At 46.4% G+C, this 19860-nt stretch overlaps 1 protein-coding gene across 1 annotated transcript; it reads left to right on the top strand.

Annotated features, from left to right (window-relative positions):
* Positions 1-7698: 7698 nt before the first annotated feature.
* On the top strand, positions 7699-19547 carry UPK1B (uroplakin 1B). Its single transcript, XM_066175270.1, has 8 exons — positions 7699-7761; positions 13054-13141; positions 13642-13842; positions 15336-15410; positions 16151-16261; positions 16545-16724; positions 17502-17585; positions 18215-19547. The coding sequence occupies exons 2-8, from the start codon at positions 13073-13075 to the stop codon at positions 18263-18265; spliced, it is 771 nt and encodes a 256-aa protein (XP_066031367.1). The 5' UTR covers positions 7699-7761; positions 13054-13072; the 3' UTR covers positions 18266-19547.
* The last annotated feature ends 313 nt before the right edge of the window (positions 19548-19860 follow it).

The raw sequence follows: 19860 nt of genomic DNA on the forward strand, positions 1-19860 counted from the left end.
CACTATAAATTTACAAGTCTTTAGGCAAATGCCTTATTTAGAATCATGTGTTCCAACCTTAAAAATTATTATTTACTGGGAGGCAGGATCCATGTTAGGGTTAGGGAGTGTGTAAGGAAAAGAGGTGACCTCTGTCCTTCCTCCTTCCTGTCCCTCAGCTTAACTTCTGGCATGAAACAGGAAACCAGTGAATAAAGGCATGTGTAACACTGCAGTTGTTTGTTAATGGAAAAAACATGTCATACCAGCCTTTGAAGAAAAACAGTTCCCACCCTGAGGAGCTTTTGGAATTCGGACAGGTGAGTAGACATTGGGGAGAAGGCTGTATTGCATGCAGGCAAATGGTCAGAGACTCAAAGGTTTTTAACGGTGACTCAAATTTACATAAACATAAACACCACAGTTCCTCTGAAGAGCAGATCGATGCCAGCTCTCTCCCACTATTGTTTAAGCATACCCTTGGGTCTAGCATAGTATCCTGCCTCCTTGCAAGGAGATTCAGTGAAGGACAGCATTGCTAGTTTGCTGAAACCCCACAGTATTGAGAGCAAGCACTGCCCATCGGTGAACCCAGCTTTTGGCCCTGTTGTCTGAAACCCTGGTAGCATAAACAGAGCTATCTTGAGAGACTCCTTGACCGTGATGTGATGCCATGATGCCAATATTCGCTTGCCTTGGCAGACAGGAGTGCATTTGGGAGAAGTTTAGCAACAGCTCCCTATGTTTTGCCCTGTTAGATGTTTAAATCTTTGTAAATGAAGAGCAAAGCCCTTTAGAAAAGGAGAAGCTGAGCAGAGTCCAGCAAAACTACAGATCAAATAACTTTTCCTAGTTAGCTTCCACAGACCTCTTAGTAGTTGTTCTAAGCCTTCCTGGCTTTTTAGAAATCACACGTGGAAAAACGGTGTTGGAGTAGCAGGTTTTAAAGCATCTTGAAGTAAAAAAACAGAATAAAACGTAACCTCTCCTATGTGTGCCCATGAGAGGGCAGCACAGACCGGCTGAGCCTTTGCTAAAGGCTGTTCAGAGGCATGAATTTGCGTGTAGCCATGGAGTAGCTACAAGCAGAGGCGAAAAGATCTGTGTATAAGGGCTGGATGGCCTAAAGCACAAGCTCCTCCGTCATCCACCTGAAACCGAAACCCAGGTACAGCTCGGTACAGTCTTGGCTGAGTCAGACCCCAGGTGCACAGCAGGGTCCGAGTCTCAGATTTCTCAGCGAAATTTCCAGTTAGGTAGTGGAACCTTGAAAGAGTTTCAGTGGAAGAACTTTGGACAGTGCCTACAGTTCTGTTAAAGCAATGAGTCGGTGTGAGACATCAACCACACCCTTGCCAAGGCAGAGGCTGTCACCCCGGGAGCACTATAAACTCGCCTGAGGCAGGTGCTATTTATTTCCATTGCGGTGTTGCACCAGCCAACACCCCTCTGCTATTCTCCATTCCTCCCGCTGCCAAAAGTCTTGTGATGCAGCTTTAATTGACTGTCCTCCCTCTTTCTCCTGGGTGCTCCAGCCCTCTGGCAAGGTGGATGGTGGAAATGCTGAGATAAATGAGACATATGCTTGCAGCAAGTGTGTTGGAAACTGGGTACTGACAGGCAACCATATGTAGATGGCAGTGCTCCACTACCAGCCCTTTGTGGCCTCCTGCATCAGATGCAGCTAATGCAGAGGAGGCAAGCAGTGGGTTTGAGAGGAATGAGGTATCCCCAAACACCCTTGAACAATAAGCTGGAATCAATGTGAACAACTTTCTTTGGCCCCTCGCAAACAAGCAGTAAATGTTCCTAAACAAGATCTCTTCTTTGAAGCATGTTATGGCTCATGACTGCCAGAGTGGATTTTGGAGGAGAGGTTTTTAACTGTGTAGCAAGAACAATGCAGTCACTAGATCCAGACAGAACAGCTTGTTCCCAGTCTGTTAGGGGAAACTCAACTGAACCAACAGTAGTAAAGGACCATCATGGTGCCAAGGCAGTTCAGGAGCTGGGACCGCATCCTAATGGCTGTATTGACACTGACATATGCAATCTTTCAGAGGCCAGGTTTCATAACCAAGAGCAATACAGAGACACTCTCTAGTAGATCTTCCCTGGACAGCCTTTTAAAGAAGCTGTCTAAAAGACAAACAGAAAAATTCTGCCTTTTCAAAGTCTTTTCTCCTGCCAAAGGTCTCTGCAAATCCCAGGCAATTGTTTGCCAAGGCACAGAGAGATTTCTATCCTCCTGTGATCCTGCCCTGTGAGCTCCTCTCCTATGAAGACAGGCTGCAAGAGGTGAGGTAGTTCAGCTTGGAGAAGACTTAGGGGAAACCTCATTGTAGCCTTCCAGTACCTAAAAGGGGCTTACAAAAAGGAGGGAGATGGACATTTTATATGAGCAGGTAGTGATAGGACAAGAGGCAATAGCTTTAAACTGAAAGAGGGCAGGTTTAGAATACGTGTTAGGAAAAACTTCTTTATTCAGAGAGTCGTGAAGCACTAGAACAGGTTGCCCAGAGAAATTGTGGATGCCCCATCTCTGGAAGTGTTCAAGGCCAGGCTGGATGGGGCTCTAAACAACTTAGTCTAGTGAGTGGCATCCCTGCCCAGGGCAGGAGGGTCAGAACTGGATGATCTTTAAGGTCCCTTCCAACCCAAACCATTCTATGATTCTATGGTTGCCTGTGGCCAGGCTGCTTTTCAGAGTGAGCTGGCCTGCCCTCATCTGAAGATGAGATGCAAGAGAACACCATGTCCCCTTTACTGGCCCCTTTATGCCATCAAGGGTGTTGGCTGTGGAGCATCACTCTTGGGCTTGGCTCCCCTTCCCTGCCAGGAGAAACTCCTGCTGGTGGGAGGGGAGTCAGGGCAGAGCTTGGCCTCTGTGTTCTCCCATGCTCTTCCGTGCTTATTTTATCTTCTGGTTCTTGTGTGTACAAAAATGTGACCTGTGGGTTGCTAAAAGACCTGGGTGAGACCAGCAGCTCTAAGATGCAGATACTTCAGTCTGGATTTTCCTTTGCAGAAATTGGCCTTGGGCAAGTGTTGAGGCTCTCCTACAAATTTCCTTTGTAGTCAGCAGAGTAAGAGATGTCCTTAGCATCAGATTTAGAGCCCAGAACTCTCTCAGTGAGTACAAGAAGGCACCCTGATGGTCTCCTTTATTAACAGTAGTAGCAGCCAATAGAGATTAATCTTTACAAGAATCCACTACTTCTCTAGACTTTGGGGTTGAGACCACTGAGGAAGGGAGCAAAAGCAGCTGGTCTAATTGTTAGCAGGACAGTACCGAGATTTAATTTGTTACTGCCTTTACACACACGTGCAAATATCACTATGAGCACTAGCCCAAAACTCCCTGGGGAAGCAGTTCCCTCCCTGACCTTAGCTCTTTACCAGACAGTGCAGCTTTCTCCAAGTTGTTTGTCCTTTCTGCTTGCTCACATGTCAGGAGAAACATTCTCTTCTGAAAGGCTGAAAGAACAGATTTTTGTGCACTCTCATGATTCCAGTAGTTTGGGCTTTATGCAACCACCCAAATTTGCAAGTTTTAATGATTCCAAAATACAGACATGGTTATAAGCTCATGAATAAAGCTACCCTACAAAATTGCGAAGATAAGGTGCATCCTTCTCTTAACTCAAAATATTAAAAAACCCCAGTCCTTGAGAGTGTGCCTTATAAGCACTCTTCTTAGGAATGAGGAATGCAGTACCATAATCATTGCTTAAATGCAAAACCCCAGGATTACCAGCATCACAAAGGTGCTTCTATCTGTGTTCTCTGTAATGCTCTTTGCCAAGGTAGCTGAGGTTTCAGATGGAAGTTACTGATGGCATTCCACATCATACTAAATATGTACATACAGTTCTGCTTTTCAGCCTATATGTTTGCAGGTTTAGCTGGGGTGGCCAGCCCAGTGGCCGGGTGGTTTATCCTCACCCACTATAATTAGCCCATGGTTGTTGCTCATGGTATGCCATTTGTCTCCCCACACTCAGCACTGTTTAGTAAACAATTTCAGAGACAGAGTTGCTCTCCCCTCATCTCACTAGGTGGTGTTCACTTATTTATTCTCTGCACCCCACAGTTATTCTTCTCGCTTGAGGCTGTGAGGTACAGAAGTGGGAAAAAAGGGCAAAAATGTTGCCAAAAGGGGGAGGCAGCTGTAGCAAAAGACACGACTCAACTGGGGAGGCAGGAGGCAAGGCTGGCAGGAGGCCAGGCCAGCTGCAAACCCAAGAGGCACAGTGGACATCTGTCCCCACCGCCTGCATCCTCACCCCCTGTGCGGATGCACTGAGATGGGAGAAGAGGCAGCCATTAGGAATTCCCTTCTGCCCTGGGGAGGAGCTGGCTGCTGGCCATGGCACGTGGTGGGCTTGGGTGGCAGACACGAGCCTCAAACCCAAATCTGGCCCAGGGAAGGAAGGTCAAACTGCGGACTGGGAAGCAGCTGTTCACAGCCCTCCCGGGAATGCAGGAACAAAGCTGGGTGGCAGGATTTGGGGCTGGGACCTCTGCGAGCAGTGCCCTCAAGGAGTAGGTCGCTGACCCAGCTGATGAGGTCAGGACTTTGCCAGGGAAGGTGGCAGTTCCTCTGCAGCATGCTGCAGCAGGGTTGCTTGGCTTCACTCCCAGCACTGCTGCTGTGAACTTGCCACCGTACACTGGAGGGACAGTCATCAAAAAAGGCCCCTCCCTGGGACAGACAGACAGTGTGTGTCAAGCTGAACCTGTGCACGGGAGCACGGGCTTGGCCAACACTGAAGCCACACTGGTAGGGGCAAGGGATCTCCTAAGCCCAGTCCCTCAACTGTGAGCTTTGATCTTACTGTGCAACATCGCAAATGCAGTCAGGAACCTCGTGCTCATGGATGGCTGTCATGACAATGACATGAGAGGGTCACAGAGATGACTCCTGGGAGTCTGCTACTTTGACCACAAGCTCCTTTTCCTTTCTCTGTGCTTGCTCCCTCCCTAATTCCTCGCTCTCATATTACCTCAGCCTTAAATCAGAATTTCCATGCTGTGAAGAGAAGAAATTCAAAGGATTCAGGAAGGCGGGAAAGTATTATTAGAGGTCAAGAGTGGAACCAACACACTGGAACTAACCACAACATCTAATCAGCCTTTTTCAGCAACTTTGGGCATCCCCCAGCATGCCTTCCATGCCAATTTTGAATAAACACTGCATACTACTTTGTGACAGGCATGTTCTAACTTTGCTCGTCACCCACTGAGGATGTTGCAATAACCGATAGATCTCCTGAGAAATTTCGTTTTCCACTTCCATCTGACAATAGGCCAGGCTGTGGCCTCAGCAACTGACTGTCCCTGCAGATGAAACCCCAAATGGCAGCATGTCTTCACTCCCAGGTCCCACTTTGCCTTAAACTTACTCACAGCAGAGGTGTGCACGTATATGGACCCGTGGCTGGATACACAAAGCACACACATGTAGGGGTTTGTACCTCTGTACATACACACATATGGTTCTGTGTGGGGTGTGCACTAAGGAGTCTGGACCTTTCACATGTGCAAGAGCTTGCACATATGTATAGGTCTGGCTGTACAGAAATGTTGGTCCATCTGAAGTAGGCTGGCACAGACACAGTCCTTTACAGGGGAGGCTAGAACAGCTAGTGGCACCCCACTGGAGGTACCCCTTTGGGAATGGGGGCTTCCCAGCACTGGCTTGTCAGCCCCACTGTGTTCCCTCCCCAGACATGGTCTGTCTGACCCTCTGCTCTGAACAGGCATTCATGTAAATTCATAGTCTGACCTTGTTGGCACACACCGAAAGAGGTGCAAAGAAACAAACAAAACCCCCATCCCAAGCCTCTCCTTTTAAATATCAAATTTCTCTCCAGAGATCATAAAAAGTGTTCTTACCCAGATTCTAAACCAGATTAACAAACTGTGAGAGCCACATGGTGATGGCAGCTGAAGGGTGACCACCACCCAGTCCAGCATAACCCATTCTTCCAGCCCAAACAAGGATTCATTCTAACAGTTTTTTGCAGTGTCCTGGACAGGGCTGCAGAGCTGCAAGACCTCAGCTGCAGCAGGGTTCTCTCCCAGCAGCCACTCTCAGTGCTGGTGATTGGCAAGACTATGGATTTCACTGCCAGCTTCCCCTTCCCTCTTCTCTCTTTCCTCATCTTGTTTTCCCAAGACAGTATTTCCACAGTTGGAGCCTCTTTTCTCCTCCCTGCTGAGATGTGATGGGGTGTTTTACCATGGCAGGCTTTTGTCTAATCACCGCCCCAAGATCAGCCCGGCTGTGGTGCTCAGGAGATAGATGTTCTGCTTTTTCCCCTGCCACCTGCTCTCAGTGTCCAACAATGATGATGGCAGCCTGCCTTCCTAGAGCCCAGGACACCAGCTGGTGTGAAACATCTGGTCCCACCCAGCATTGCCGAAATATGGGGTGGCAACTGCACCAAAGACTGCATGGGTTGTAGGGAGCAAAATTAGTGGGCAACTAGGTCTGAAACATTTAAGTTTAGACAAATCTGCATCTGTATTCTTGAGGACCCCAAGGGACTATTTTCTTGTCCCTTTCTCTAGATCAGACTGGCTGCAATGGCTGGGTCTTGTTTTGCTTATGGCTGTGATACCTCATGAAACTGGAAATGCCAAAAGTACTGTCCTTTCTTCAGGGTTAAATCTCACACAGATCTCATGGGAGAGTAGGAGCTCCCTTCAGTTGTCTGCAAGTACCAAGAGATCCATAAGACTTTAGAACTATTGCTCACTAATTGCACACAAAATATTTGCCAGGATGGCCACTGATAGGACATATACATGTTACTTTTGTGTTTGTTTTTACTTGTGAAGGGCTCTAACATCATGGAACTCCCATTACCCTTCCCAAGCCCTTATTTATTTGGCTGGTTTTTGCATCAGCAGATGAAGAACAACAAGTACAACCACCTGTGCTTTTGCCAGAAACATGTTCAAGGCAGCAGTAATGGGAATCATGACTTTTGGCAAACTTGTGCTGGAATGAGGGAGGGAGGGGAAGGTGAGAGACATTCCTTTTCTGTAGTGTTCCTCAGCCTTAGCTGTTCTCAGTTCAACACAGGCCAATTAATGTATATATAGCTGTGCTTGACTTCTCTCCATCTTAATAGGACTGACTGTGTGAAAAATCCAGAGTGCCCAAGGAAATGGAATATTCTCCCTACTTTTCATGTCATTCAGTGTCTTGCAGAGTAGCCAACACTTACACTTCTGTTTCCAAAAATAATCCCAAGCTGAATAAAACAAAAATAGATCCAACCCAAACCACTGGATTTTTCACATGCTACATAATTAAATGAAAATGTTAAAATTAATTTACTTTCTTTTTCTATTCTGTACATTCTTCTTATACTTACGTTCAAACAGTGATCCAGCAATCCTTGTATATTTACGTCCTTCCAACTTGCCCATCCTCTTTAAGGTTCAAGTACCTCTATGAGTGACTCACTCATCCACCCTTTTGAGAGTATAATAATGGAAATTCTTTAAACCTTTGTGTTTTCAGCACAACGACATTCCGATATGATCTAAGAATCACAGAGACACCCTCCGGTCCCAGGAGGACTGACTGGGGAACAGGTTTGGCTAGAAAAAAAGTTTTCCTCATGTGATGGGCACCCCACCAATCACACAGCACATTCCTCAAGCAACTTGGGCTCTTTAAAGAGCAGCAGCGGTGGGAGAAAGGGCCCTTTTCAGCTTTGCAGGTGGGTTGGGATTTCTGCTGGGAAGCATCACGAGAAGAGAGCGGTGAGTGCCTTGCTTTGGTCATGGTCTTCCTCTTAAAGAGGCATGTGAGCCGTAAGTGTCTATTAGGAGAAAAGACAGCTTTTATGTTTCATATTTTTTATTTTAGTCCCTGGACTGTGTTTGGTGTGTGGGAATCTGGTACCTGGAAAAGGTTAACTGCAGGAAATTATTAACTGTTTCATTTTTCTTACCTCAGGCTGTGTTTTTCTATGGTTCTTTTAATTAGTTTCATAATTTTTCTCCTAAAGACTGGGGAGGAGGGAATGGAAAAATTAAATCTGTTGTAAATCTGAGTGTTAAAAAAAAAAAAAAAAAAGGAAAAATTGTTGCAGAGGAAGACAAATCTTGTAGTTCCCCCTCACTTGTGAAAATAGGAAAGTTAAAAAAAAACCCTCTTGTTTTGGCTGTGCTGAACTAATAAAGGAGAGAGGAAAAACCTACCTCCCAGCTCTACTTCTGAGGTAATTATGCTTGACGATGATTTACCAGCCACACCACTGTTCACACAGGCTTCATTTCATAGCAATCTCGTCAAAATGAAACTTAATTAGTCTGTGACCCCTGCTTGATGCTGAGCTATGTTTTTTGCTCTTTTTTTCTCCCCTGGTAGCACAAAATAACTGTCTGCCTCTTCCATTTCTGAGTGTGGTTGACTCCTAGCACACAAGCAGATTTCTGTCAGAGGTGGCTGCAGTTCAGGGGAGATGGAACATTGGGAAAAGCCCAGCAGGGCAGGAGGAGTGCATGGGTTTGTGTCCACTGGAGATGTTTGCTTTAAAATAAGTAAACAAATGATGAACTGACATTTGTAAAACATTTGGCTTCTTACAGTGGAGTTCAAGCGATTCATCGTTAACATATTAAATTACATCCTCTTAAAAACTGTGTAATTCTCAAGGTGTCCCAAGCACTTGGAAAATACCTTCTTTTTAAGTCCTTAGGGGCTGCATTTTCCATTATAGCCAATTTAAAAAAAAAAAAAAAAAAAAAAAAAAAAAAACCCTAAAGTAAGTTTATTGCTTGATGCATCGGGGTGCACAGGAGGTCTTGGGGTGGGCAGGTCTGCGGCTCACGGAGGCTTCCCATGGCACCGGCACTGCCTTGGCACAGCACCTCTGGCAGCGGTTCCACCTGGATGACTTCCATCAGCACCCCAGGGCTAGCCCAGGCATCTTGCTCCTGCCTGTAGGAACATGCTCTCCAGCTGGGCTTGGACAGGAGGGGTGGTGCCCAGGCTTCCTCCCCGCAGGGCTGCAGGGGCAGGGACCAGGATCCTGCTGCCGAGCGGCCGCGTTTGCTCAGCTGCGCTCGAGTGGTGCAGAGCCCTTCAGCCCAGGCGGGCAGAGCCCGTGAGTCATTAAACAAACGCATCCTTTGTCTCTGCCTCCTGCCACCAGGGCATGGGAATGCAACGCCCTGGGCAGGGACGCTGAGGGAAAGGCGGGTAGCACGGGGTGATGAGAAGCCCCCGCAGGCCCCACCACCGTGCTGAGAAACCTCCAGGGGCAGGGCTTAGAAGCAAATCGTGCTCACAGGGATGTTTTGGGAGGACCCTTTGTCAAAGTGCTTGATAACTAGCACAAAACGCAAGGCAATCAAAATGTTACCTGGGTCTGTATTGGGCAATGCCAAATGAATTCTTATCCAGTGGCTTTTTTTGGCTAGAGATAGCATAAAGGTCACCTAAGAAGCGGGAATTCATCTGTAAGGCGGCTGAAATCCTGTCCCAGCCTAAAGAAACAGGGTGTGGAGGCTTCAAAAAATGACCAGTGCAGTGTGTGTGAGGGGCGCTCAACTGACTCCAAATCCCATTTGAATCCAGGAATTGTTACCAGAAGAGCATCCTTTCAAAGCCTGCATAAGGTTATCACCTAAAATACAAGGACAGAAGCCAGCCTCTGCAGAAAAGAGCTTCCTTTTCATCTCCTAGAGTTGTGCTGAGGGTCTCAGAGATACTAAGAGTAAAGGAAGTGAGGGGAGGTCAAGAGAGCTTCAAAGGCATGGAAATAATTCATTGTTTGCAGTTTGTGGGGTACCAGGGGGAGGCAAGGCTACCACTTCTCCTGGGCTCTGGCAGGCTCAGCTGGACCCCTGTGAGAGGAGAGGAGAGGGAGAGGGAGAGGGAGAGGGAGAGGGAGAGGGAGAGGGAGAGGGAGAGGGAGAGGGAGAGGGAGAGGGAGAGGGAGAGGGAGAGGGAGAGGGAGAGGAGTTACAACCAGCTGTACTGGTTGTGACCAGAATGTCAGGTAGAATAAGAAGTATGTGCCTCAGTAGGGACACAGGGGGTTTTGGTACAATGAGAGCAATAGACACCTTTCCAAAGCTGCTTAGAGCATGAAGCAAAAACTGTGGTAGTGATAATTGAATACCTCAGGCCTAGATAGGTCACATGTAAATTGCAAGGTTTCTAGGATATGCCTAGGAGCACCAGGTCAGGGCTGAAATTCCGGGACCTGGCTGTCTTCTTATGTGGAACTTTTGGATAATGGTTTCAGCTGAAACTCCACTTTCCTCAGGGGTTTCCCTGAAGCCCCAGGAAACTGCATTTGGGTCATAAAATTAATTTTAACAAGCCCAAGAAGAAGGTTCCTCTACCTCCAAATACATTTGTGTCCACAGGCAGAGGCTGCTGGCCTGGTGGTTGGGAGGAGGGCTGCCCACCACTGTCACACCTGGGGGTACCTATGAGACACATCTGTGCACAGCCTGCCTCGGGCACACCAGCCAAGTTTGCCTGTGTGGTCGTGTATCTGTGCCAAGTGCTGTGCGATTCTTGCATTCTTGCTGAATGCAGCTCATCTCCGAGGCATGAGAAGCAGGTGGAAAGCTCCCAATCTCCCACAGCTTCTCCTCTGGGACACGCTGGAGGATTGGCTCTCCAGCTGCCCAGCTGTTCTCATGGCCTTGGAGCACCTGCCTGGTCTCTCATCCCTGATGGTGATACTGGACCATCTGTAAGGGAGAAGAGGTCAGACAAGGGGTTGACCCATGTGGCACAGGTTAATAAAGTGGACACCAAGAAATGAATTCTTTTGGCACCAATCGCTTGGAGGCAGAGGGATAATTCATAGAAATATGGCAACACTGGCATCTTTTAGGTCTAGAGTAAATCCTTTTTTCCTTCCCTTTTCCTCTCTGCTTCCCCCTGCACTGCAATCCCATTGAACTTAATTAAGGTACTGCAGAACCTTAGGTTGCCTGGAGACTTGCCATTTTCCAGCTGATACTGTGGTGGTGACCGTGTCCAGCTTTCCTCAAACGCATAGTAGCCCACTGGACATAGGAGCCCCCCAGAGAAGGGGCTTGCTTTCTTCAGCTTGTGGTGCTGCAATAATACCTGCCCAGGGGGAGACAGGAGTGAACCAGGTTCTGCCTGCCAAGGGAAGGAAGAAAGTCAGCTTGTGGAGAGGCAAGAGCTTGGGCTGGATGGACAGCCCATGTACAAGGTGTGAGAGCTGTTGTTACACTGAACAGGGTAACACACTCAACCTTGCTTTATGCACTGCAACTGGAGCAGACCCACTTTCCCACGTAGCAGTCAGAGTTCCAGTGCCTGTGTTCAAGCAGGAAGAGTTCCTTGCTTTTTGGACTGCTGCTTGGCTTGTGATGTCCCTTAGATGGCAATAACTAAAGGGTTTTTTAATGTCTCTGGAGTTTACAGCACACAGGTCCCTGAGCCAGGCAGTGGTCTCTCCGGCTTTCAGATGAGTGGAGGACCAGGATTTATCTTAGCTTTGGCAGGCTCTGCAGTGTTGTATTATAAAATACGTGGCTGAACTTTTCTCAGACTCAGATTTGACCTGCAAGACAGGCCCTGGACACCCTGGTGAGGAAGTCTGGCAGGGACAGAAATCCAGGTTGGCCTCACGAGCCTGCCATTTTCAAATACAGAGCCAAACAGTTTCATGTATACTGGGTCTGGCCTCCAAACACCTGGCTGGGACTAAAAATTTCTTCTCCACTTCAAAATAATGGCCACATATTATTTAAAAATTCCTACACATACTATCATACAGAAATACTTAGGCACTCTGCTGATATAATGGTGAGAGTACTGGAGATGTCTGCATGCCTAACCCTCAAACCACTGCAAAAAGAGTGTCAGGAAGTGCCTGGTTTTCATATGTCACTGTTGGAAGTCCTGCATACCCCAAAAAGGGCAGCTGCCGAGGAGACAGGAGGTGGCATTGTTAGAGAGGTCTCACAATGCTCTGTTCCTCAGAAAGTTCCCCTTCATTTTGTCTGTTCATATTTCCCAACTGCTTGTTTGAAGAATTGTGAAGTCAGTGGCCCAAGAGGCACAAGTGCAGGTACTCTGGTAGAAGAAGGACGTTCAAGCAGTTTTTCCTGTTGTCTGCTCAAGCTGGGTTCACTGCAGCCTTTCTTTCTTGATTTATATTTTCTTAACCACCTGGTAAATGCAGTTGTCTCAGGATTGGTTTTTTTTTTTTTTTCCCCTTACCCTCTCCATACACATGTGCTCCATCCCTTTGAAAGAAAAACTTGGTGGACTTTAGTGTCCAAGCTTCTTTCTCCAGGAGGTCTCACACCTCTGACTGATGCCTTTATGCTGATCTCTCTGTAAGGGGATGAATTTGAGGCAGGGTACCTGACTCTAGACTGCAGGATATAACATTCTCAAGAATTCAGTCCGACTACTTGGCCTGGCTCCCATGAGCCAACTTCAACCTGAGCTGGCCTCTCCCTCATTCTCTTCCTCCCTGACACCTGACTTGGGGGATTCAGCTCCCATTCGCAGCACGGGTGGGAGATGGAGCTACTCTTAGCAAAGTCCTGTGCTGTAGATGTTGTGTGGGATACAGCTGGAGCATCCTGGTTACCGGTTCAGTCTCATGGTGGTGCTGGTCAAAATGGCCCAGGGTAGCGTGCCCTGGAGGAACACTGTCTCCTTTGGAATAGGGGTGAGCTGAGAGTGCTGAACTTGTCTCCATCCAGATGTAGCTAATGTTTCTGGCCAGGTAGAAATGACACACCATGAGCTGAGGTTGTTGTGAGTGCTGGTGTCAGGATGAAAATCCTACCCAAAAGGGAGCTGAAGACAACAGCTGCCCCCAAAGTGGTCCCAGTCTTCTGTAGCTCAAGTATCAAGGAGAGTTTGAGTTACCACATTAATACCTGGGGAGGTCTCCTCTGAAACTACGATAAAGCAAGAGTTGGGAGGTGTACAGACAGGCTGGCAAATTCTGTCTGTCTTCCTCATGGATAATTTGTCTCTGAGTGAAGCCTATTGTACCGGTGATTTAACTGAAGACTATGTTTGTTTTTTTCTAGGTTGCATGAAGAATTAAAGATGGCAAAAAGTGATGATTGCATGCACATCTTGCAGGGTCTGTTAGTCTTTGGGAATGTGGTCATTGGGGTAAGTGAAGTGGAACAAGTATGGGTGGAGGCTTCCCTCCAGTATGGTGCTTCTTAAAACAGCAGTTCTCCCTCTTCATATGTGAAGTCCACGCATAAATAGCATGAAAGAAGAGGATAAGGAGAGTTCTCCTAGATGATCATTTGGGTGGGAAAGGGACAGCAGGGGCAGATCCACAATACCAAGATGGGTGCTAGGGGGAACACCTTAGAATTGTTAGCAAGAGCAGACCAACATTTTTCCTGCCACCTCCCTCCATAGTGATGGAATTCTTTCTTAACATCCTCATGTCGTAAGCCTGCCATCTCAGATCAAGGCTGGGTGAGAATTGAAATCTTCTGAGCAGTCCCAATACAAGAGATTGTAAAGCTGGGCAGAGGAGAGGTTGGGTAGCTCTCACTTGCCAGGAAGTCGAAGGAAAGAAAAGCAGTCTACACCTGTTTCTATCTTTGCTATTTCTTTGGGGAACCTTGAACTAATGGGTTTCTTGTGCTTCCCAGATGTGTGGCATTGCCCTGACAGCAGAGTGTATCTACTTTGTGTCTAACCCCCACGGTCTCAACCCTCTGCTGAAGGCCACAGAAAACGGTGACATCAACGCTGCTGCATGGATCGGCATCTTTGTCGGCCTTGCACTCTTTGCTCTGTCTATCCTTGGCATCATTGCAGTCATTAAGGCCAGCAGGACCTTGCTGCTGGTGGTAAGTGTAGCAAAATTTGCCCTTCCTACTGCTGCCAAACAGAACAAACACTGCCTTAGTGTCCCTGGTCACCTTGGGAATCAACCAGTGAACAAAGACAGCTTTTATACTGATAAGGAGCCAAAAGTTCTTCTTGATCATGGCTGTGGTGTCCCAGAGAGTGACTCCTGTGAAGACTCATGCACGAGAAGCTCCCAAACCAGGCTGAGGGAAATAATGGAGGTAGCCACAGTGAAGGTTTGACTGACTTGACACTGACCTTGCCCTGAAGCAATGCAGGAGCACTTGTGCAATCACATATAGCTGGGATGTGGTTTAGATCCTTGTTTCTCCCCACCCCTTACTGCTTTTCAGCTGTCATACACTGTTCACTTTAGGAGTTGATAAGTAGTGACTTCTGTACAAGGCATTAATAAGTGTCAGGATAACAAATATGGGTGCAATCAAGAACATAAGACATCAGCAGGCAGGCAGAAATTACAGGGGTGGGGACAGAGCTTTGGATAAGCCAAGGACAATGTTAAGATGTGGACAAATCTCTGTATAACGTCTTACTTAGTTGTTTAGTTTGGCAGTGGCAAAACTTAATTGGTACTTGCATTAATGAAGGGTAGAGATGAAAACTGAAATGAGCTCTCTCGTGGATTACTGTGGGGTTGCAGAGTGTCTCTTTTAGACAAGAGGCACTCAGAGATCTGAACTCTTGGGCTGGGGAATATGTCAGCAAACAGCTGAGGAAATAGAATTCCCTTACCTCTGAATTTTGGTATCTTGGCTGAAACCCAAGGCTCTGGCTTAGGATACATGAGAGAGGACAAGGGACAGAAGCTGGGGTAAGTAGGAAAAAAATGCCTTAAATCAGAAAAGAGCATTATAAAACATAATGGAGGAACAGATACATGGGAGCTCCAAAGAAAATACGGAAAGGGATTATGCTGGAAAGGGAAAAGAAAAAGAGATTATGAGAGGTGACCCTTGGAATCTGTTTTTATGAAGGATCTTTGCTCACAGTATAAGAGTGTTCAGGAAATTGGATGGTGAAAAATCAGGGGGATCTCAATGATGCCCTAAGCTGCATCATCCCTTTCCCCAACATACAATCTGTCCTGCTAGGAGTGAACAGCTTCCCGGTGAAAAGCTTATAGCTGGTAAGTAGCAGTGAAAGGAGGACACATGACACAAACATAGGTTGTCAGTTAGATGCAACAAATAAAAGGAAAAAATATTTTCCGTGGAGGCAGGGGAGTCTTAATGCCATGAGGTTCTGATGAAATCTTGTCTGTGAGATGGAGAACAATTCCAGTCATTTACCTTCAAGAAAGCAGATTACAAATTGAAACAAGCACAGGGAAAAGCTACAAGAGCATTCAGGCTGGGTGGGAGGGAATATGATAGCCTGGCCACCTTTGCATCAAGCAGGGTTTCCAGCTTAATCTTGAAAAAAATGCTGAACTGTTTCTCCAAGAACTAATTCTGCTCTCTTTCTCCCACAGTATATCATTCTGATGCTGATCACTTTTGCATTTGAAATGGCTTCTTGCATCACAGCAGCGACTCACCGAGACTCTGTGAGTATTTCTTTCCTCACATAATCCTTTAGCTGCGCTGGGAAACACAAGTTCTAGGGCACACAGTCATCCTGTTCAGTGTAAAATCCTTTATCACACACTAAATGTGGTAATACAGAGTAAGCTCACAGGCCTACTGCTGAGCAGAAGACAACCCCATAAAGAAAAACTCCAACATCATTATTCTAATCAAAGAAATAACTTTGTTCTCTCTAACACAGTTTTGTTATTTTTAACATTTTAAAATGTTTACAACCTTGTAGTTAAGGAAATAATAGCGTGGGTTAGTTGAATCATCAATACAGTGTTTAGTCTTTCAGCTACAAACTGATTATTCTATCATACACAGAGAAGACAAATCTTCAGCGTTGCCCCAGGCAGTGTTACTGGTGAGGGAAAGATTACGTGGATTATTGGAGATACTGTGGGGAGGGAAATTATTTGTGGTGCTTTAGTTCCAACATACCAAATGCAATCCATAGCTTCTGCACAGCTCTTGTGATCTACATCTAGTAGTGCCTGCTTGAGATCTTCATTTTTGTTGCTTCTGCTCCTCAAATCCTGTTCTTTATTCTCATGTGTAAAACCAGAGGAGAAGCAACATTCCTGTTCTCCAGCAGGACACTGAAACAAGAAAACAAATCCTCCCCCAAATAACCCTGTATTTGCTTTACATGGCCACTTATTTACATAGTTTCTGCATTTTTCTCTGTTGTGTTTTTTTGGGTTTCTTTCTGTAGCTCACTCCAGAACTCTTCCTGAAGCAGATGCTGGACAGATATCAGAAGTCAGAGCCGGCCAATAACAGTGACAGTGAGGTCACAAAGGCATGGGATGAACTCATGCTTCAGGTAATAACACTGAAAAGTCACTAATTACTAAATGCTCTGCAAGCCTGGAATTTCAAGTCCTCCTTGGGGCTGCTCAATAAGAAAGAGGATGGCATCAGCCTTGAACCTTAAGAAAGTTCTGACACACTCCCCCTTTAGCTCGTTTATCGGACAGCAGACTGTCAAAGGCAGGCGCTTCAAAGATCTCTCCCATAAATCTGTGATTAGTGCCCAAGCAGTGTCCTGACGTGTGCAGGGCTGTGACCTGGGCCCACAAAGACCCTTCCCTTCTCTGTCCCTGCAGAACCATTGCTGTGGGGTGAAGGGCCCCTCTGACTGGCAGGAGTACCAGTCTGCCTTCCGCCTCACACACAGCGACGCCGACTACCCCTGGCCACGAACGTGCTGCGTCCTGGATGCACAAGGGCTTCCCGTCAGCCTCGATGGCTGCAAACTTGGAGTGCCTGGCTACTATAACAGCAATGTAAGGTCATCTCTGCTTTCTTCAGTTAGCACATGTCAGTCAAAAGCACCTTGCTGGAAGGGAAAGAGACCATGAATAGCCTTTCTCCTTCACTGTAAGCTACAGGTGTTCAAAAGCTTTCTGGAGGAGACGGAATGCCTGTAGAGTGCTTGCCATGTTGCTAAACACAGGACAGGAATTTTTTTAGGATAAAGGCTGATGGAGAGAGAAATTTCCCAAGCCACTTGTAAGAAGTTACATTTCTAACATGATGGACAGTAGCTAAATCAAGCTTAGCCCAAAGATGAGTGTATACAACATGAGAGAGCAAATCAGCAGGTCTTCTCAAGGAGGAACTTTTCAGTAGACCATCACGTCCTATACACCAGGTTGCTGGGTCATGAGCATCAGCTTCTGCACTAGCTTGCATTTCTAGAAGGCATTCAAGCTTCCAAATTTGCCTGCAGCTTCTTGATTCTGGAGGTCAATTCTGTGTCAACAGAATTGTGTTTGGTTATCTAAGTGTACTTGGCAAGTGGATGGCACAGCAAGTTGTCCTTGAAGAGTTTGAGATGGGTCTACTTTGTATTTGGAGCCAGAAACAGGTAGGTAATCTGCAAGTTGTCAATAAGCACTGTAGCTCTAGCTTGGTTTTATGAGACCCTCTGAGCTACCTAAATTGCAGTAGGAGAGGAGCATGCCACCATGCCACCTCAGCCTCTCTCAGGGGTGGATAGGTTTGTCACCTTGCAGTGCAGGCTCAGGGCTGGTGTTGAGTCATTCCCGGTTGTCTTTCAGGGTTGTTATGACGCTATTTCTGGGCCAGTGAACACACATGCCTGGGGTGTTGCCTGGTTTGGCTTTGCCATCCTCTGCTGGATTGTAAGTATTTAATATTTGCCTTTATTTCCTCTTCTCTTTTCTTGCTATTCCACACCCAGTTGGGTGGAGGTGGATGAAAGGACTGACGCATTCAAAATGTCCATGGATTATCGTCATTCATTCATCACAAATCTGCCTGTAGCCTGCTCCACTCAGGGCTACATTTACAAGTTCCCCTCCATTCTGGCTTCCAGAGGTGAGGAACTAGATGGCCTTCCAGCCTGCCATGGGCTGCTGTGAGCTTCTGCCATCTCAGCAATACAACACAGCAAACACAACTTGCAGATCCTTCTTTGTGAAGGGTATTGGTTCATGATGATAGATAATTCAGTTTGTAGTTTGAGGATTTTGTATGAGTATATTCAGTACTCAGGGTTCAGCAGCTTCATGACAGATAACCCCAGTGAGATGAGTGATACAGTCAAACAGTTATAGCTGCACATATCTTCTTTCTTTACTGTACAGTTACTGTGCAGAAAAAAAAAACTTTAAGCTTCCTCTGCCTGAACAGTCTTTGCTTTTCAAGAATTACTGTTGCTCCCTCCTACCAGTAGGATTAAATGGGGCTGGGGGAGAGGTGGAGAGCAGGATATGGGGGGCAGAGAAACTTAATAGTGTTGTCATTCCAGTTCTGCGTCCTCCTTGGCACCATGTTCTATTGGAGTGGAATTGAATACTGAAGGCCTGGTGTTCTCTGTGCTGTCCTGAAGAGCCGTGTGAAACTGCATTTGTTTATCTCCCACTCCATTCTCCTCAGGCCATGGAGGATTGAAGTTTTCCCACTACCTCTCCCATATATACTTTTGCCCCTCCAAAAACTTGATGCAAAGAACTGATGACTGCAGAAAAGAATCTTCTTGGCCCGGCTTTGCCCCTTGTTCTGCAGTCTGAATGCCTCCTGGCTGAGGCACAATCCTTCTTTCACTGTGCAAGAAATCCTGGAGCATAAGATGAGAAAAAAAGCGATCTGATTTGTTCTCTGATGACATCAGAAAAGAAAATGTCCATATGCACTTGCTCCAGGAAAATGTGTCTCTAAAATTAGTTTGAATTTAAATTATAATGCTTCAGCAAGGGCTATGTGAGCAAAACTGTAACCTCCCGTGACCAACAAGGACAGATGCTGCAAGGGAGAAGACTGCAGACTTCTCTATTATATTTTACTGTTCAACTTCTCTTGCTGGTCTCTGTCACCCTAGCCTTAGAATAAGGCAGATTCTCTGGGCATTTAAGTGTGTCAGCAATAAAAACGCGTCACAGATGAAAGGTCTGTTGCTAGTCAAGCCCAATAAAAGGCTAGCTCACTCCTCAGCAATATGCTGCCTATATGTAAGCCTACCTCCTGTCCCTGATGAAACTACTGCATGTGCTCCTACCTTCAGAAGTGCCAGTCCAGGAAAAGCTCCACTTGCTAACAAGCAACTCCTTCAAAAAAGCTGTTACATACTTCGCACAAGATTTCATATATCTACGGGCTAGAATTCATGCAGAATACAAGGAGTTCTGTGCTGTAGTTGCCTTTGTAAAGGTGGCTCATGCTCCTGGTTTCTTGTGCTTCTTGCTTCAGCTACCTGTGTGTAAATGGTCACACCCCCTATGTCATTCCCCTTCCACATCCCTGGATCAGGTAGGACAAAAGGCAAATAATGGCAGTGAGTAACGCTTGTGAGAAAATTGCAAGCAAGGAGATAACTGAACCAAACCCAGTCCTTGCATCAGTGCTTGCAGTTTTCATTGAGTTCAATAAAGGCTGTTTACTTTGGCCAATACTGAGCTGGTGTCTTTCCTTGTGAATGCTTCAGTAGTTAAATGTTTTGTGAGAAATGTGCTCCTCTGTAGAGTGTTAGAAGGCGAAGCCTTTTCCAAAGATATACTGGTTCAGGTCCTGATATTTGCCATCTGCCTTCATTCTTTGTTTTTGTATATTCACCAAAATACTAATTAAAATGAGGTAGAATTGAATTTTTTCTCTTGTTCAAGATTGTGTCTTTGGGAAGGGTAAATAATAAAGGTCTGCATCTGGGACATGTGGGGCAGGACAATGACAGGCTTTAATATCCTGTAACAGAGCTGCTAAAGCACCAAGATGCAGCATGCTACAGAAACTCAGCAGCCAAATAGTTCCTTGCCAGAGTGCTGGGGGAGAGGCGGAGGCAGATACAAGGGTTAAAATCTTGAGGAAGAAATGGGTCCCTGCAACACAGAAGGAGTTTTCTGTATGACTATGCCTTCAGAATTGACTATCCTTACAAATCAGCCACTCCCCTGGTTCAGG

Source organism: Chamaea fasciata, unplaced genomic scaffold (assembly GCF_029207755.1).
Source record: "Chamaea fasciata isolate MVZ Bird 193981 ecotype frontalis unplaced genomic scaffold, bChaFas1.0.hap1 SCAF_2, whole genome shotgun sequence".
Taxonomy (NCBI): domain Eukaryota; kingdom Metazoa; phylum Chordata; class Aves; order Passeriformes; family Sylviidae; genus Chamaea; species Chamaea fasciata.